We start from the raw sequence: 20,485 nt of genomic DNA on the forward strand, positions 1-20,485 counted from the left end.
TTAAATTTTCGGAGTTCGGTTGAAAAATATGTATTTCTCTTTGTAGAGCATGTGCTTGTAAACTTTTTCATTTGAGCAGATATGTATATTCATGAAATTCGACACGGATTATTGTCTGAGGCAACTATACATTCCCCGAAGATAATGATATGTAATGATCGGATAACTATAACATATAGCTGTCATACAAATTGAATGATCCGAAGCAAGTGCTTGGGTGGAAAACTTTTTCATTTGAGGAAATTTCTTCACGAAATTCAGCATAGATTATTATCTGTGTCAACAATACATTCTGCGAAGAAATCGTTCAGATCGGATTGCTGTAGTTAATATTTTGTCTTGTTTGTAGTTAATATTTTTTCTTGTTTCTTAATAAATCTTCCATGACCACTCCTTAAAGTACACGTAGATATTTAAGAAACACTCTTGCTTGAGCTTTGAATCAGAAGTTTCTGAACCGTATATCTTTCCAGTACCCGTTTAAGGGTATCTGCTTGTGTTTTTAAATACGAAAAAGCCTACTCAAATAACTTCTGAAACTATTCCCACAAGTTATTGAAATTTTTACAACATTTTCTATGCCAACTTCCTCTCTTCGAATGTTTTACTTTTTCGGCCCAGCTATTTTCAAAATATTTTAATCAAGCTAAGTAGTTGAGAATACGACTTCAATAATAAAAAAATATTTATATATACCTCTGCAGACCTTATTTATTACATATCTCAAAATCTACAACCCTTTGAGGCTACTTGACGTATGAGTAACTTTTTATGTCTTTAATACAAAACTGAAACTCTTTGGGACTACATGACGTATGAGTAACCTTTTATGATCTTAATGCAAATATTTTCGTTATAATTAACACCATTTCATTATTTACCCCTTACTGAACACCAACTCAACAATAATTGCGCTTTTTCAAAACAATTATAATTACTGTTTCCAACCAAAAATGCTTTTTCTTCGACTTTTCTTAAAAAAATACTCTACTACCTTGACGACATTTCGACCAGAATAAAGTATACACTTAGGCGCATTAACCCAGTTTAGCAGATTTCGCTGGAATCACTGCAAAAAGCAGAAAGGGGAACAATTAGCGCGAAATGTACATAGGGCCATTATATAATTACAGCTTTTTAAAGCGGCAAATATAAAAAATGAGTTGTGCACACAAATTACTGAGCAAACACATTTCCAAGACAAAAAGTCGGAATTCTTTGCATACAAAATTGCTGGTTGAAAGCAAAAAATGGTCGTGGTTGTGTTTACATGCGCATTAAAAGTAAATTTCTAAGAAACACTCTCAGCACAATATCTATTTAATGAATTGCAGTCGCGCCTTTTGGGTGTTGCGGCGCCGTTAAATAATGAATGAGCGCAAATTACGAAACAAGTGCCAAGAGAAAAGATTGCAAAATGTATGTGTGTTAAGCGTTTACTTTTAGATACGGGTAAGACAGATTTTTATAGATGCTTCTACTGATTGTTAATTGATAAAATTAAGCAACACATAACTGGAAGGGAAAATTATTAACAAGAAAGATAAAAATTTTGATTGGATTTAAGAAAATTTAAAAGTAGGAGAAAAAACGCTTTGGCTGCACCGAAGCTATGCCCTTCACAGATGACTTTCTTATAGTAGAACAGTGTGTGAAAAAATGTTATAATTATCTTCAGTTTGTATTGTAGGTACATATATGTATACCATAGTGATCCGATCTGAACAATATTTTCGTAGAAAGTAGCGATTTCGAAAAGTTATCTTGTCAAGTTTTCCATACATGGACTCTAGTTTCACCGAGTTGTTTGTATGGCAGCTATATGTTATAGTTTCCCGATCTAAAAACTATTGTAGCGATGCTTTCTATAATAATGTACGTCAAGTTTCCTGATGATATATTGTCAAATAAAAAAATTTTCCATACATGGACTTGAGTTTGGCCGTTGAACTTGTACGACAGCTCTATGTTATAGTTGTCTGGTTTGAACAATATGTTTGGAGATTATAGTTTTACTTTCAATAATCGTCTTTGCCGAATTTCGTGAAGATATCCTTGTAAATAAACATTTTTTCCTTACAAAAACCTGATTTTGATCGGACATTTCGTACAACAGCTATATGCTGTAGTGGCCCGATATCGCCAGTTCCGACCACTGAGCAGTTTTTTTCGGAGAAAAGGAAATGTGCAAACTTTCAGATTGATATCTCAAAAACTGTGGGACTATATTGCATATATGTACATATATACATGTTCCTGACAAAATAGCAAATTGTTGTCTAAAATTGCGTATGCTAACTGTGATCTCCCAAAAAAATATCATAAAGGCCGTCAAATTTTTGTTTGCCCTAAGTCCGGGTGTTCTACAATATAACGTATGATTTTCAAATAATTTTTTATAAACACATTTGACTTTAGTCTCACCTGCTCCTCACACCGTTAAGAGATTATTAAGACTTCAAAGCATACACTTTCAATTGCATTAAACATTTTATTTATGCGCTAATGCCAACAAAGGATTTTTATTGCTGTGTAAATGACACGCACGCACGTTCGGCACAGCCAAGGGGCAAACGTGTGCCTTTGAAACATCATGTAGTCTGCAGTATGCGCATAAAAGCCGTTTATATAGGGAAAATATTGTTCATACTCAAAGCGAAATATTTTTACTCTGTCTGATTTATATGCTCCTTTCGCATAGTGGGTCATACATACCACATTTACGTATTACCAGCGTTTTGAAGTTAGCTGCAACACATGTTTTGGTTGGTGCGCCATGGCGTATAGGTAACTTCAATGCTAGCACGAGTACACGCTTTCTTTGTACAGAAAAAATATTAGCAAAGAGGTAAGCTGCGTGAAAAAATACCTGGCATTTGTTTAAAAAGTGGTATTGCGCTGCTGAGCAAAGCAAGTGTACAGTTTTTACAACAACATATGTGCTTTTTATGTATTTGTTTTTGCTCTCTTACTTAAAAAGGCTAGAATTTTTGTGTAGATAAATTCTAGAAATTGATTGCGAGCTTAAAAAATTGTCATTCATTCGAAAAAAACAGCAATGCGTTAATTTTTGTTCTTGTTTTAATCAAGCATTTCTCTTTTTAGATCACCACTGCGTATGGTTATATTAAGTTTGGCACGAAGTTTGTAATGCCTATAAGGAAACGTCAGAAACCTAAATATACATATATATATACATATATATGTATATAAACAACGTGACGCGCTGAGTCGATTTAGCCATGTCCGCCTGTCTATCTGCTATTCTATTTATACATGTATTAGTGTTTCAGTTTTTGAGATATCGCTTTGAAATTTTGCAGACGTCCTTTCCTCCGCAATTAGCTGCTCATTGGTCGGAATGGCCGATATCAGACCACCGTAGCATATAGCTGCCATAGAAACTGAACGTTCGGCATCAAGTGCTTGTATGGAAAACTTTTGTATTTCGCGAGATATCTTCACTAAATTTTGCACGAATTATAGTCTAAAGTAATGATGCAACCTGCGAAGGAATTCTTCAGATCGGTCTACTATAGCATATAGCTGCCTTACAAACCAACCGTTCCAAATAAACTTTGTGAATGGAAAACTTTTTCATTTGACAAGATATTTTCAAGAAATTCAGTATATATTATTATTCAAGGGAAATTCTTTGATAGAATTGTTGAGTTTGGATCACTAAAAGATATAGCTGCCATGCAAATTGGTCGAACAAAATCAAGATAAATATTTTTTATAACATTTTATACTATAAAAAATGCACCTGTGCAAGATACTACAGCTTCGCTGCAGTGTATCCTTTATTAATCAAAGTAAATATATATAAATACTGCAAATTTTATTTAGATTATATTAAATTTTTTATAATAGTAGCGTTGTATATTTGTTAGCAATCGCTTTTTTTCTGCCAAATATTTAAAAATATTTAATTAATTTTGCTATAAAGCTAAAATCCAATATTTACTGAAAAATCATTAACAAAGTCTTTGTATATTCCAAAACTAGCGCGAAAGTGTTTTTGTTGTCACTTTTAATGTTTTCCCTTTGACATACTCAAATTAATATTAATAATTGTAAGTTCACTAAGAACAATAAGCAGTAAATTTACCGTTTTCCACATTTTATTACACAAACGAGTGCTTCCTTCCTATAACTGCAAGTGCTATACTTGCGCTCTCTTCATCATTAATCTCGATTAGCTTCAATTGCGTAATGCCGTTTAATGCGTGCTGAAAGCCATTGCCAGCGATTTGTTTCGCATTTCCTTTACGCAAAGAATTGTGTAATGGACCTTGAATATTTGGCAGGCTAGCTTAGTGAGTCATTGGCCTACTCACTTTACCTAACCAGCCGCTGCATTTGTTATTTGTGCTACTTTCAACACTTTACTTTATGTGTGTTCTGTGCTCTTTTTACTTGCATATGTGTGCTACTCTTTCCCCTTGCGGTATATTTCTATTTGCCTACGGTTTCACACCCACGTAGATATGTACATACAAAGACGATGATCCATTCAGCCAGCTTATCACAACCATTTATCAAATTATGTTCAAAGCGAAAGAAGTTTCACAATTTGCACTTAAGTAACCCATGATTTAATGTGATTCGAGACTGTGTGCTTTTCAGTGTAAATTTAATCAAAGGCGATTTTTGCAGCACTTAAGAGTCGAACGATATTTTACTTGGAAATTTGTTTCAAAATTTTTGTGAAAGGAGATTTCATTGCCTCTCATTATATTGCCTGAAAGTAAATTTTAAGAATTTAAAAAAAATAATACATATATTAAAAACTAGAATGAAAATATGGAAATTTAAACTTGTTTCTCATAATATCATTATCTATTTGGAATATATATGTACTTAATTATAATTATAAGTTCTCAATTAAAATTTTACTTCAGGTCAAAACAAGCATTTCCTTGTATTAACATCTGTTAGGCTATTTAGTTCTCGACAATTAATTTTTATGCGATGTAAAATAAATATGTATAATACAAAATTTAAATACACCTAAAGGTAGGCAATGTTTTTTTAATAAATAAAAGTATTGCATATCTTTTGGCGCGGATATCTGAAGAGTATGCAACATTTTTATTGATTATAAAAAAAATTGCCTACTTTAAGTAATTTAATTTTGGATATCCGCGCCAAAAGATATGCAATACCTTTAATTTATTATAAAAAATGTTGCCTACCTTTAGGCGTATTTAAATTTTTGTTTAAGAAATCAGTGAGTAGTAGGTAGTATATAAATAAGGCCTTTAATTTCGATTACAAGAATGAATTAGGTAAAAAAATAATAATACATTTCAGAGCGATATTTTTTTAAATTTGATTATATGTAGTTCAGAGAAGCTCAAAGAATTGTAAGGCCAAATAATTTGTTTGTAGCATCCGTTCTTCCTTGGACGGATAGTAAAGTAGAGATATTATATTTTAAGATCTTAATTTAAGACTGACTGCAAAAAAAAGAAAACAAAATTCATTAAATATTAAAAAAATATATATACAAAATTATATTGCGCTCAAAAACTGTCTCTTAAACAACCTCAAGTAATATAAAAAAATGTATTTAACCTTTTTCAGATCTTCGACATAATGTGGAGCGACCCGCAAATTACCGATGGCTGTAAGCCGAATGCACTACGTGGCGCTGGCACCTATTTTGGTCCCGATGTAACCAAACAATTCCTGGAAAAATATAAATTGAAGTTCCTTGTGCGTTCACACGAATGTAAACCGGACGGACATGAGTTCACACATAATAAACAGGTGAGAAACATATCACTTAAATGAAGTTAAAGAAAAGTAAGACAAACATATTTCAGGGAAATATTAAGAAGGCTTAGCTACTCAAAATTTTTTTACTTCAAAGGCATAAATTATTTATATAGTGTATTTGAGAAACTTTATTTTAGAACCTCAGACATTTTGAAACTCTATTTCGGTTGAGGGTGAATACTATAGACCTTCAAAAGACGCCTGAATAGTAGAAAACATGGGTATAGGCAAAATCCAACGAGCTTTAACTTTGCATTGACGCCTTTAACTTTCAAAAATTAAATTTTTGACGGGCTAACGATTATTTTTCAGTAAATTAGAGACTGGAATAAAAGTCAAAGCAAAATAATTATTATAGGTTTAGATTTATTTTCTTAACGCTCTGCTCTCTCTAAATATATTTTTCACATGAAAATACTAGGCAAGCGATTTCTTTTGATACAATTAAAGAAAATGGTGCATGTCTTTGATAAACTATTTTCTAAAGCGCCACAATGTAGGCCACGTTTTTTGCTTAATATTATAAAACCAAGACTACTAATAACAGTATTATAATATAATTATGATAAGAACATTATTCTTTTTATAAATGATATTAACTTATAAGGAAGAAAAAAAACAATTTTCTAGAATTAAACATTTATATTTTATTTCTCGCATCCAGGTGATCACAATATTCTCGGCATCCAATTACTATGCCGTTGGTTCAAACAAGGGTGCCTACCTGAAGTTCGGCCCACAATTGGATACACAATTTGTGCAATATATCTCAGCGGCATCGAAGACTGCCAGACTATCATTCCAGCAACGCATAAGCATTGTCGAGAGCTCAGCGCTGCGTGAATTGGGTGCGCGTTTACGCGACCGACGTGTACAGCTCGAAGAGGAGTTTTCGAAATTGGATCCAAAGAATACTGGTAAACAGCAAGTGCTGCAGTAAAAATATTTCAATTACTAAATAGTTATATTTTAGGCGGCGTGACAGTCGCACAATGGTCAGACACAATGGAGCGTGTGACGCAAATGTCTTTGCCATGGCGTTTGATGCGCGACAGATTGGCACCGCCTTTTTCACCGGACGAACCGAATATCGTTAACTATCTGCTGACGTTGGAGCTGCTTGAAACGGATGTTATAGTAAGTGGAAATCATTTCAAAATTTTTGGAAGTTGTCTTTAATATACTTTTACGCTAATTCTTTTATAACCTCACTTTTATTTTCAGGTGGAGGAAGCGGAGGCTTCTACAAGTGTCACCGATGCTCTGTACAAAAATAAGAGCAGCCTGGAAGCAATATTTCACATACTGGACAAAGATCATTCGGGTGTGTATGAAAACAATGCTAAAAAGTGTCTTAAACAAAATTAAGTTTAAATTAATTTAAAATGATTTGTTGTATGTTTTATCTAATATGCGCAGGTCAAATATCATTGGATGAGTTTGGTGACGCGGTGGATTTGCTTCGTAAATATATGCCATCGGCTGGTTCGAAGAAAGAACTGATGAATATGTGCCAAATGATGGATATAAATAAAGACGGTTTTGTGGATCTCAACGAATTTCTGGAGGCATTCCGTCTCTGCGATCAAGCACGCAAAGCGCCACAACCCACAAAGCCCAAGATGGCACGGCGCAAGTCACGTAAGTGTATTGGATATTTATTTATTGCTTTTTTTTCTTTAACTTTTGTAACTACAATTTCGTAGTGAATAGTCAAGAGATCGTTAAATACATATTTTTGGAAGATTTTCTCATCACCCAAATACTTTTTAGAAAAATTGTTGAACAGTCTCTCGACGATTTCTTACAAACCATCTATACTTGACTCAGTTATATATAATAATTTCTGAGTACTAATTTTTTGTCAAGTCGATACATTTTGAAAACTATAAATTTGGCTCCAAACAAGTCTCCATTTTGCTATTCACGGCATCATATTTTTCTCTCTCTACTTGCAGTGTCAGATTCATTGCGCGTTGCCGAACTCGCCGAACAACTTTCTGTGCAGAAATTCGCTGATACGGAAACCGACATCGATCCGCGAGATCATGTGTCAGTGATACTCAGTGAAAAGCCCAAAATATAAGTGACGGACACATATACACATATGTATGTGAGTACTCAAAAGTAAGCATAGAATCTACTAATGGTGGAGGCACTAACAACTATAAGCGAAGTAGACATTTACAAATTGTCAAAAGTATAATTTGTACATAATCAAAAAACTGTTATGAATTAATTTCGTTTAATATGCAATGTTAATTTCCAAAATATTTCTATTTCTATAAATAATTTTTTAAGCAAATTATTTCGCACATATACAAACATATTTACGTTATGTAAATTGTGTAAATAATGCGCGTTAGATTTTTGTATTAGCACCGTTATATTGTATAGATTTACTTTACTTACTTAGACTCAACGAATGTTTTCCGCTGCATGACCAGATTCTTACTCCGTCCAAACAACACTATTTCTAAGTGCTCTCAATAATTTATTTGTTTAAAAATAAAATAATTCAATTATATAAGATAAGTATATTTTATGGGTTCCTAATTTTAAAAAGTAGCTTTCTCAAGATGGATTAAAAATAATTTAATTTGAATTTTTTTGTTTCTAAACTCGCATTTAGGTACTCATTTATTATGTACAGAAATATGGAGATCATAAATTTTTAGTAACATAAAAATAAATTAAAATCAATTTGAAATTAAAATTAATTTAAAATTGAAATTATTAACATTAATATTAAATTAGTATAAAATTAAATTACTAATTTTTAGGCTAAATATATTTAAATACTCTATGAAAATTAAAAATGCCTAGAATTTTAAACCCATCACCTTTCTTACCAATAAGCTTTAGCATTAGCATATATTAAAGCGCAAAATCCCAATTTCAATTTCGAATTGCCTTTATTTAATGAGATCTAATCCGCATGAAATCATGAACTTTAATTCCAAATTAATATTTTATATCATTGTATAAAAAACGGTATATATTTAAGCTACAAGTAGTTAGGTAAACATTTTTATTAGTAACATACTGCAAAAATAATTTTCAGAAAATTTAGATACGCAATTTAACAGTTCCTGTGCATATAACTAGTCCCTAAAATGAATTACTTAACTTATTTTACATATATTATTTAGTTTGGTTTAAAAATTGTTAAATTTGTTTTAAAATACTTTAGGAATTGCTGTGGAGGTGTCGATTTATTTTGTTTCAATGTGTAATTATTTCTCGTAATATGGTAGACTTGTAAAATATTAATAAAAAATTGTAATAATTTTTCGGAATTTTTATAAAAAAAAACTTAAGAAATATTTGTAAAACACATAAAAACAAAACATTTAAAAAAATACGTTACAAAAGTATTTAGAAAAATATGTTACAAAAAAATATTTAAAAAAATTTGTAAAAAGTTGTTTTTTTATGTTAAAAAATATTTTAACCTTTTAACATATTTTTTTAATTTGTTTTTAAATAATGTATTTTTGAACAATTTTTGGAAATTTGTTTGTTAAAAATGATTTTTAAAAATTAAAAAAAAATAATATAAGATTAAAAAATACGTTAAATACATATGTTATAACATAAGTATTTTTTCAAATTAATTTTGGAATGCTTTTTTTAATATTTTTTTATTTAACATTTTTTTTTTAATATTTTTCTTAAATAAATATTTTTTTGTTTATGTTTTCTACAAATTTTTTGAAATGTGTTTTGTTTCACATTTTTTTTACATATATTTTTAAATATTTTGTATTAGTATTTATAAATGTATTTCTTAAATATTTTTTTAACATATTTAAAAATACATTTTTTTATGTTATGTTCTCTTGTTTTTAACATACCTGTTTTTTAATTAAATTTGGAATATTTTTTTTAAATATGTCTTATTAAATAACTTTGCTTTTAACATACATACGTACATATGTATATGTATGTACATATGTATTTCAAAATCCTTTTTTTTACAAACAAAAAATTTTGTTTTTTGAAATATGTTTTTTAATAACTTTTTGAACTAGGTTTTTAATAACTTTTTCAACATTTTTTTCCAAATATTTTTTCTGCATATTTATTTGTAGAAATAAATTGTTTTTAATATATTTAAAAACAAATAGTTTTTAAAATGTTTTTTTTTATCAAATATATTAAAATATATAATTTTTTTTAAACGTATTTTTCTAAAAATTTTTAAATATAGTTCTTTTTTTGTAATTTTTTTTCATAACTAGGCTCAGAAAAATGCCATATGACGTTAAATTTTTTAGTTCTATGAATTAAAAAAAATGGCTTAAAAAAGAAGTTTCTAATATTTATTGTTTATTGTTGAAAAACAGATATTAAAAAAAATTTCTTTCGAAATATTTCTAGTCGCTACTACCTGCCCTTTAATTTTTTTGTTTTTTAATGTATACATATATTTTTGTTCATATGCCCTCTGGTTTTGAATTACGATTAAAAATAAAGCCAAAATTAAAATAAACAATTAATTTAAACATATTTGATTCAATATTTTCTCATTAAATTTAAATTTGTATCAACAAAATTTTATTAAAGAATGTTCTAAAAAAAAACAAAACAAACTTGAAAAGCTTTAAACTACATAAATATATATAAAGTTATTAAAATATATGGTATATACATACATACATATGTATATTCCATAATTTTTTTTCTGAAATTTGTTTAAACTCTTTTAACTTGCATAGCTTCAAACATGTGTATATAAAAATATACGAAATTGCATAAATATATATAATATATAAAAAAAATATAACATTATCTAAAAACAAATACTTTTATAAATATTTATAAAAATTTTGAGGTTATAATATGTATAACCCATTTGTATGTATGTATTTTCGGCACCCTTTTTGATTGACTAACATAAAATATTGGTCTTCGTAAACTAAACAGTTTTTAACGGCAAATAATTAATAATCAAAGAATTTAAGCATTTAAAGCTGCTGCACATTTTTATATACAAAATTTAGTGAATGATGTAGAGAAAAATATAGATATTTTTAAGCAATGCAGAATGGTACTTCAACTAGACTAAGGTATACTTAAATGTAACTTAAAGTAAATGATAAAGAAAATTAAAAATTATGCTTGGCGTTTGCGAAGTCTGACGTTAGGTTAGAAAACTGTGAGTAGCTCGAAATGGTAAGAAGGCTTTAATAGCGTTAATACGCCACAGCAGGCGGTGCGGACCGCGAATACTACAGAAGTATTTAAGTAGATTGCATAACGAAAAATCAAAACCCATAAATAAAATAAATCAGGTGAAAGGAAAAAATAATAAAAATTATTTTGAAAAATGTAGGGAGCAAAATAAGTAAAAAATAAACATTATTAAAAACAAATAAAAATTATAAAAAAATAAAAATTATAAAAAAATAAAAATCATTAAAAAAAATAAAAATTACTAATAAATAAATATTATTAAAAATAAAAATTATGAAAAAATGATTAAAACCAAGAAAAAAATTTAGAAAAGAAAAAATATATATTTAGTTATAATCAATTTTATGGCACTCTTCACATAAAAATGCATAAAACATTTGTGTAAATATTTGAAGCAATCAATACATTAAAAAAAACATACTAACTTTGCCATAAATAATTTTTAAAGAAAACAGCATAAAGTTTGAACAGTATGCACATTAAAACAAAACGCAAATATATATAAAAAAAAAAAAATCATTTAAAAATATATCTAAATAAAGCAGGAAATGACATTCCGAAAGTTATGTTTAATAAGAAAAACGATTAAATAAATGTGTGCTAATAATTTAAAATTTTTGTGAGCAACTAGCAGTCTCTATGAACTTAATCAAATAAATTTATTATTAAGTATTTATGTGTCATTTAGCAAATTAAAACTACTTAGCTGAGCTATTTGATCACACATTAAAAAATAAAATAAATGTTAGTTAAACAAATTATATTAACAAAATCTATTTATATGCCAGTTTCGTATTGGCGCGCTCTCCATTTATATAAAGACTATACATTTTTCATTAAAACCTTTAAAATCTTATAAAAATATATAATTTTCAAAAAACGCAAACAACAAAAGACGCCAGTTTTGAAATATTATTTTTCAAAAAAAAAAAAAAAAAAAAAAAATATGTATATTTTTAAAACACCATAAAATATTTTACGAAACACCTTCCTCAAAACTCTCACCGTCGCAAAACCTCCTCTAAAACACCACTTCTATATATGTTAAAGCATAAGATTTGAACAACAAAAAATAGAAATCATATTAAATGAAATAAAATGTTTAAGAAATTCTATTGAAAATATTACAACTTGTGTTTCATTAAAACTTTTGGGGGTCATGCGCTAAAAATGTTGTGAAGCAATAATATGGTTTCGCCGTGTTCATAACTAGTGCCACCACTGTAGTCGCCAGCAGTGTGCGTGCGTCGTAACCACAAACGGCGCACCTGACATCTCACGTAAGCACTAGGCGACCAGCAAGCACACGCAAGCAACTGCAGAATGGTGAGCAATCGGCGTTTTTCCCTTTATCATATTCACACTTACGTTCCACAACACACTAACAAATATCAAACACAACAACGACTATACACACGTTGCACTTTCAGTAAAGGCAGGATTGCTATTTCTGTTCACCTATTATGTTTCACTCGGATTTTGCTAGATTTAAAAGCAGCCAGCCAAGCAGCAGAGCAGAAAAAAAATTCAAGGTCACAAAAATCAGTCGTGTGCAAGCCAAACATTCAGTTGAAATATTAGGCGCCCAGCGCGTATATGAAAGCAAGTGCGCCAAAGTGAGCTCTCGTCATTTCACTTTTTCTCTGTTTTCTTACTTTCGCATACTTACATGAGCTTATATACATATATCAACCAATCACAGCTTCCTTGCCAACAACTTACATTTACATAAAGCTTCCATACAAACAACAAGCATATTTATCGATCATCCAATCAGTGACATTAGTCATAGATTTTGCTTAAGCCAACTGATTTTTCTGATGTCCTATTAGCTTTCCAGGTTCATGTTGTCGATTTTGATAAAAAATTTGCGCCCCACCGACGGACAGACAAAAAAAATATATGCTCGCAAAGCAGCAGGCACGCAGCGAGCAAGCGAGGGCAAACAGGCAACAACTTGTTTTGTTGCTTTGCCTATCCTTTCTCTAGTATATAAAAATTAATGTTTGAAAGCGCAATACTGCGTATCGATCAGCCAATCACAATTGCATATGATGTGCCGAAAATGCAATCAGGTGTCATTTTCGTTGGTGCTTGCTCGCTGCTTTTGAGTTCCTAGTATTTCTAATGAAATTTGTGGCTTTGCTCAATCACAGCGCCTCCGCAGTAGCTGCACCGCAAGCAGCATGACAGTGAGACCAAAATTTTCAATAATGCTTCTGGCAAAATATTAGGCGAACAGAATTTATAGCAGCTGACATACTACTATGCATTACAAAAATTTCCTTACACATCCTTCGCAACAACGTTCAATATGCTCTGTTTATTGTTTGTAGTTTAGCTGGCACACTGAAAGCATATGAAAATGTAAAGAAAAGAGAATATGATCATTTACACTAACAAACAGCATGTGTGATGTGGATGCTATTTTGCAACAGGACTTTACGCATTCCGATGTGGTAGAGTTACCGCGTACACAATAATAATTAAATATATTTTCTTTATTTTATGAGTATACATATAAGTATATATTATAATATTGGAAAGTTGTGGGATTTTGGTTGTTCCTTTTAGAAATTAAATTTTTTTGTACTTACCTACCAGTAACGTGGTCATAATCGAAACAAAAAAATTTTATACATGCATATACACATATTTCAAACCAATGGACCTAGAATTAAATTAAATACATTTATTTATTATATTAAAATATTTTTCAAAGCTCTTTTCGGCCACTATACATACTGGGTACCTTACCTTTTGTTTTAAATAAAAAATTGTGCTTATTCAAGGCATTCTCGCACAGCCTTTTTTGATAAGCTGCTTTAGATAAAGCACAGTAATGCACCACGGTGTACTAAAAAAAGCTTTTTGAGATATAAAAGCTTTGCTAGGAGTTTACCTAAGTTTTTTATATTATGAAACAAAACCAGCACGCTTTCTGAAAAGCTTATTTTACTTAGCCTTACTTATTTCAGCAAAAGCTGAGTTTTATTTTGCATTAAACCTTTATAAAGCGCTGTGCCAATGAGCTTTTCTGAAAGCACAGTGGCAATGAGCTTTCAGCAAAGCTCAGTTTTTTTTTATATTAAAGCTTTAGTAAGCTCAATACTGTGCAATGCTCCTTAAAAGTTTTCAAGTCGTTAAAAGCTCTTTTCTACTATAATTTTTATAGCAACTAACTTAAAATAAAAAAAAATTCAGGTTCGTATTTATTTCATCAATAAATATTTATTCTGCATTAGTTATAGTACTTTGGTATGTATTGTAGTTATACATATTACTATTTATTTCTGCTTTTTTGGTATGTATGCGTATTTTTGCAAACTATTTACAACTTTTATGCATATTTTTTGACATATTTGTATTTACCTTGCTGTAGTCTTAAGGGCTATGAAATAAATACTTTTTCGGCTGCTAAAAGCAAACTCATTATAAGTAAAAATATATGGCGAATATTGCAATTTCCTAAAAACTAATTAACTTAGTTTTTGAAAAATCAAACAACTATGCTATATGCTAAAACATCACTAATAGTTAGCTGAATTTTATATTTTTATAGTAGTGGGTGATTTAATATTATTTTTCTCTGGTTTATAGTATATTAAAAGCTTTTTACAATATTTTTATTTTAAAAATTATTATTAAATAAAATTGACTAGAATCCTTTTTGTGAAGAGTTAGTGCATTTTCGTATACAAAAAATTAAAATCACAAGGCCGCTAATATTTTAAGAAAAGTTATAATTTTTAGTAAAAAAAAATAATTAGAAAATTCTCACTGACTCTCTTTAAAAAAAAATATTTCTAGAAAAATTGTAATAGTTTACGTATTAAAACATTTAAATTTAGAAAATGCTTTCATTGATTTCCGATAGGAAAATTTTTTTTCAAACAAATTTGAATAGTTTTTAATTAGTTTTGAAAATTAGTACCTAACTAATCGAAAACAAAAAATGCATATAGGAAAAAAATTAAATTAAATAGAAAAAATTTCAAAAAAATAAAAAAAATGTTTAAATAAAATAAAAAAATATACTGAAAAACAAAAAAAAAATATTTACTACAGAAAAAAATCAAAAAAAAAGAAATTTTAAATATTAATTTCTGGCTCAAAATATATATTTTTTAAAATTATTTGTAATTATTTATTAATAAATTACTTTTGATTCCGAAACAGTTAAATGCACATTAAGCGTATTGTTACTTTAAATTTTAGCAAAACCAAATTCGCGCCAATTTTGAAACACATGTCATGAATTCTAAGTATTTATATAATCAGTTAATATTACTCATATTCCAAGTATATAAATTGTATTAGATAATATTTTTTTTTTTGCTCCAAATATATTAATTTCGTAGTTTTCGCGTTCTTTATCATTACTTACGTAATTTAAGTTTCAATATTTTTTAACTTTTGTATTTTTTTTTATTTTTGTAAATTTTTACTTTTTTCCTCTGCTTATTTCAATAAAGTTTCGTATTATTAAAGTAAATTTTTAGTTTCTTGCTTTATCAAGTACTTTTCTCTGCTTAAATTTATTTATTTTATTTTTTGAATTTGCTTTGCTGATATTTTGTAAAAGTGTACACCTAAGTGCGTATTTATTAACTAATTACTACTTTTCGTAGAGGACAAATAGGTACGAAGTAAGTGAGTACAGGCTTTAACAGATTTGTTTAGGTTACAATTTAATTTTGGTTTCAGGAAATTTAGCAAGAAAACTTGTGCGGCAACGAAAAGTGGAGGCAATTTCCAAAGTTAGTTTACCTAAGTTATGCTCAAAGCATTATACATTTCGCAATTAAAGTTTTAAATCAATAAAATATATATTGTATATTAAATATATAACTTTATAAAACATGTAAGTTAATAAAATATATTTTCGCGATATGTAATATAATATTTTCATATTCTTTTTATGTCGCGCAAACAGAACTATCCTCAAGCAAATGCAATGTTAATCCTAAGCAAGGAATGAAGGCAACCCTGTTAGGCATGTGTTAATAATTATGCATAGCAAAGAGTGTGTGAGAGAGAATTGAGAACGCGATCGACTTGTCATTGCATATGGAAGCCGTTGGCAGAGATATCACTGCCGTTGTTGTTTGCACGAAAAATTTCCTACACTAGCGGCAAAAAAATATGTATATCGCACGCAAAAGCGAATCTAGCAAATTGGACTCACTGAAACATAATAAAAAAATTGATCTTAATTTACGTAACAGCTGCTAGTAAATGCATTTATTTTTAGCTTTACACAAATATTTCGCAAAATATTGGAAATGTAAAAAAGATAAAAATTTTGCCAAACAATTTGCGATAATAAAATAAGTTTGAGAAGTTTAAGCTGAGTGGCCTGAACGCCTATTTAATAGGATTGGACTATGATATAATTTTTTCATTGTTTTAGTAATTCAATAATTTTTCTACGGCCCATATGCATACTTCAACCAAAAAAACGACTGTTTTGAAAATCTTGGATGGATTTGAAGTCTAAGGTGTTACATGGGTTTCCTCGAGCAAAAAGCTGTATATTTAAATATTTTTTTATTTCATATCAAAAATTAAATATTTTATTAAAGGTTTGGGTTTCCTTGAGCAAAAAACTGACTATTTTTTCAACGTTTTTTTTTTCAGATAAAAAAGAATATTTTATTAAAAATTTCCCTTCTAATGACATATGTACGTAGATTGAGATTTTGTATAATTTTCAATAAAAAATATTCAAAATCGGCCATTACGACGTCTTTTCCGGCAGTCGCTCGGAAAACGGCAGAACTCTTACAGGATCATCAAAAGTAGAAAGAAAACAATACGGCTATAATTAGGAGCATAAAAGTATTAGACGAAGAAGAAATAAAAAAAGTGAAAATAGTATTTTTGGCGTACGTTTTCAGAAAAAATGCAAATAATGGCCACATCACAGTAGACAAAAATAGGCTGTTGTAGGATTCAGGCAGACTCCTGTCGCAGATTTCATAGAAAAAAGATCAGACTGTTTCTTTTGCTGGAAAAAATGGGTCTAGAAGGAATCGAAAGACAGGCTCAACCGACCGTTCCCACGACTGTCGGGTCTTTGTAATCGGAACGGACCCGTATTTTTTATCCACTCAAGCACTGTTAACTCGGCAGAATTCTACCGTCGCAACAACAACAGGCTCCTCCGATGATCTGGTCTACTGTATCGCTTTGATTCAAGTTCTCCAACTGTCCGGTTGTTTAAGCCCAGTATTGTATAGCTGAGCAGAGAATTTAATAGTTAAATAAACGAAATATTTTTTGAAGCCGTGAAACCCATGTAACCCCTTAAGAGGGTTGGTAATGCTCTGAACAATATGTTTTACTACAATTTCTTACGATAATCTCAATTTAAGCGAAATTTATTTTTAAATTTTGCCTCCACTTCCCCGCCAGCCACTTTGTTTTGAATAAACTTGGCAGACATTTAAGAGCTACTATAGATATTAGTTGTAATATGTACGTTTGTATGCATATGTATGTATGTAAACATTTTTGGTCACAAGGTATTCAAATACGATCAGTGTAATTACTTAAAAAACGCCTTTGTTACGCTACTTTAGTACAATACACATAACCATATATTATACATACATATGTATGTATATATTAAACTGTTAGTTATCTTATGTTTTTTTAAACTACAAAACTACTGGTTAATAATTACTGTTATCATTATGTATTTACATGGAAAAGCAAACGAAACAGATACCTATAATTAGTAACCAATGGAACAACTGCCAGCTAGCTGCTAGCCCTTCCCCTGATTAGTATTATGACATAATCATTTACGCTTACCATTTATATATGTATATAAGTATATGTGTTGTTGCTGTATGCATGCATTATCAAGTAGGTTTGTTTGTATGCACTATATATGTATATCGCCTCAAATCATTGTGAGCTCAGCTCTTGCGCGCTCAAGCGCCACCACAAAATAATTCCAATTACTTATTACTCATACATTCGTTTCGATGCGATACGAGCTTGGCTCTTTGACTAGACCGCGTTTCTCCAATATTGCACAGTCGGCGCTGACGCGCTTCAATTTTGCCGCTACCGTTGAGGAGTGCTGCATGCGCGCTTTGATTGAGGTTGCCGTTTTCGGCTTCACCTGCTCGTATTTGCTGCACTTTTGCTTGGACATGTCGTGATCGCTTTCGCTCTCATCGGCGAACTGTATGTCGTCTAAGCCGAGTAGGCCGTCGCTTAATTCTGGCGATGTCTTCTTCTCGACTAAAGTTTCTTTCTCCACATAAGAGCCCGTCATGGACTCGGTCATGGAGTCGGTGATGGAATTCACCAATACAGCGGGTATTTCGGGTGAGCCACGCGGTGTTGCATGCGCCGATACCGCATCCGCCGCTTCCACCGATACTGTGGGTGAGCTGCGTATATTACGTGCGGATTTGGTACTGCACAACTGTTGCATTTGTATGACGACATCACGTGCGCCGCTGCGCAGCGAAGAGGTGGAACGTGATTGCTGTTTGGCGTGGCGACGTTGTTTGCGCGAAAAGTAGGGTGTGGGTTGTTTACTGGCCGCGCTTGTGGATATGTTTTGCTGCAGCAATGTGTTCTTTAGATTCAATTCGGCGGTGGGCGAGGAGGCCTTTGACTGCAGTTGACTGCTTAGTGGCGAGAGTTCATCGGATGAGGGTGTTGTATTGCTAGTGGTGTTGGCGCTCGACTCTGTGTTGCTGCGCGCGCTCAAATAATGCCCATAACGCGGCATTTTGATCTCCTCATAGAGCGGCTCAGTCTCGTCGGGCTCCGGCATGGGTTCAGGTGTTTTATCATCCTCATCGCGCAGATCGGTGATCACCTCCAGCGGTGGTACCCAGATCAGTTGCGCCGGATCCATACCCAAATAGGAACCAGGTGCTGCGCCGGCATTTATCACATTGTAATCGTAGTAATCGAGCTCGAGCTCTTCCTGATTGCCCAGTGAAAATTCGGAACCGGGTCGTGCAAGTAACTTTTTGCGATTCTGCTTCTCTTTGCTCTCCTTAGGATTGGTGGTACGTATGGTGGCTGTGCTGACGACGCTCGCTGCTGGTGAATAGCAGCCCTGAAAAGCATAAACAAAATGAAAATTAGTTCAATAAAGCTCCATATCCAACATGTGGTGCTAAATATGTGACCTTCAGCGGTCTAAACTTACATTTGTCAGCGAAGCGCTCGCACAACGTGACACGTATTCGCGCAACGACGAACGCAATGAGTCGCGATCACTGAGCGTCGTTTGGTCTAAGTGTTGTGCTGAATGTGGCATCAATGTGCCCGAGGGCCCATAACGGTTGAAGCGACTGCTATGCCTGATAGGTGGACTGGCGCAAATTGAACTCATGCCTGAGGAAATGATCGATTCGGTGTCCTTACCGCTGTCCTTGCGTGTCAGTGTGCCACTAAAAATGCCGCTGGTCTCGCCGGCGCCCGTAGTAGAGCCCAAACCCTCCTCAAGTGACGGCGACCGACTCATGCCACTCACAGATTCAGGCGATTGTGAGATTTCATTGCGCAAAGTGACAACTGAGCTGTTGCTGCCACGTTCTTCATCGCTGCAAAGAAAGAGTTATGCAAAATGAGTGAAGTCAGCGATAAGGTTTTGTAAGATTTGCAAGTTTCTACTTTTTATGTGTTTTATGTGCATACACACTTACCACTTTACCATGCGTGTCGTCGTTTTGGCATCCTCTTCTTCTTCGGGGTCATTGAATTCCGTTTCGCGCGCCAAATTCTCCGCATCGACGCTCTCCCGCAATATGGAGTGACGTAACTGATGTTTCGGACGCATCTTCACCAAATAGATGACCTCCGATAGTAGCGTGGTAGTCGAAATGGCGCGTGATGGCGGTCCTTGCAAGGAGCTCATTGAGGCGCGTGGCGTGTGCAGGCGAGAGCCTTCATCACGACGACGCGCCACTGCCAAATGGTACTTGCGATAACGTACAACATATTGCGCACCTAAAAGTATGCAGTTGAGGCAAAAAGTCACATTAAAAAAGCAAATGCCGATAACGGTACAGATTTTTATTTTTCGTAAGGCTGAAAGTCCGCAAAACTGCGTGCAGCAGTGTTGAGACCAGCAGCCAGGAAAGCTATGCGGCACTAAAATAAAGAAAAGGAAGCATTTGCCGCAACGCGATTTGCTAACAGCCCTTTAATGTTTGCGGCTTTAGTTGGCTATCTTGTAGAATATATTTTTGTAGGTGCTTAAAAATGATCTGACAAGCCACTAATAGCGGCCAAAGCCGCGAAGCATTACCCAAATCCTACGAAAGCAAATCAAGTGCTGCAATAATCGAAAAATTTCTTGACAGCCAGTTAATGCGCGCAGCATGGCGCAAAATGAGGACGTTTGGCAGCGCGTATCGCTGTAGGCGTCGAATACAACGAAACAACTCTAACTTTATTGCCTATCAGCTGCGTTAAAGCACGAGCTAAAAGCTTTAAATGGCGAATTTTCTGAAGCTTTGTG

At 32.0% G+C, this 20,485-nt stretch overlaps 2 protein-coding genes across 11 annotated transcripts in view; one reads left to right on the forward strand and one right to left on the reverse strand.

Moving 5' to 3' along the window:
• The window catches only part of LOC120777672 (serine/threonine-protein phosphatase rdgC), a 124,917-nt gene extending 115,803 nt beyond the window's left edge, over positions 1–9,114 (forward strand). For 6 of the 8 annotated variants that reach the window (XM_040109131.1, XM_040109136.1, XM_040109132.1 and 3 more), the window contains 6 exons: positions 5,590–5,775; positions 6,449–6,701; positions 6,758–6,921; positions 7,009–7,108; positions 7,204–7,425; positions 7,743–8,446. In XM_040109131.1, the coding sequence (XP_039965065.1) occupies positions 5,590–5,775; positions 6,449–6,701; positions 6,758–6,921; positions 7,009–7,108; positions 7,204–7,425; positions 7,743–7,870 (1,053 nt within the window). In that variant the 3' untranslated portion in view covers positions 7,871–8,446. Of the gene's footprint in view, positions 1–5,589; positions 5,776–6,448; positions 6,702–6,757; positions 6,922–7,008; positions 7,109–7,203; positions 7,426–7,742; positions 8,447–8,977 lie in introns of those variants that run through there. The other 2 variants (XM_040109135.1, XM_040109134.1) reach the window with 2 other exon arrangements.
• A 5,980-nt stretch (positions 9,115–15,094) lies between these two features.
• The window catches only part of LOC120777359, a 176,382-nt gene continuing 170,991 nt past the window's right edge, over positions 15,095–20,485 (reverse strand). For all 3 annotated transcript variants that reach the window (XM_040108628.1, XM_040108629.1, XM_040108627.1), the window contains 3 exons: positions 19,668–19,971; positions 19,169–19,565; positions 15,095–19,075 (listed from right to left, as the gene is read on the reverse strand). In XM_040108628.1, coding sequence (XP_039964562.1) covers positions 17,963–19,075; positions 19,169–19,565; positions 19,668–19,971 — 1,814 coding nt within the window. In that variant the 3' untranslated portion in view covers positions 15,095–17,962. The remainder of the gene's footprint in view (positions 19,076–19,168; positions 19,566–19,667; positions 19,972–20,485) is intronic.

Source organism: Bactrocera tryoni, chromosome 5, assembly GCF_016617805.1.
Source record: "Bactrocera tryoni isolate S06 chromosome 5, CSIRO_BtryS06_freeze2, whole genome shotgun sequence".
Classification (NCBI taxonomy): domain Eukaryota; kingdom Metazoa; phylum Arthropoda; class Insecta; order Diptera; family Tephritidae; genus Bactrocera; species Bactrocera tryoni.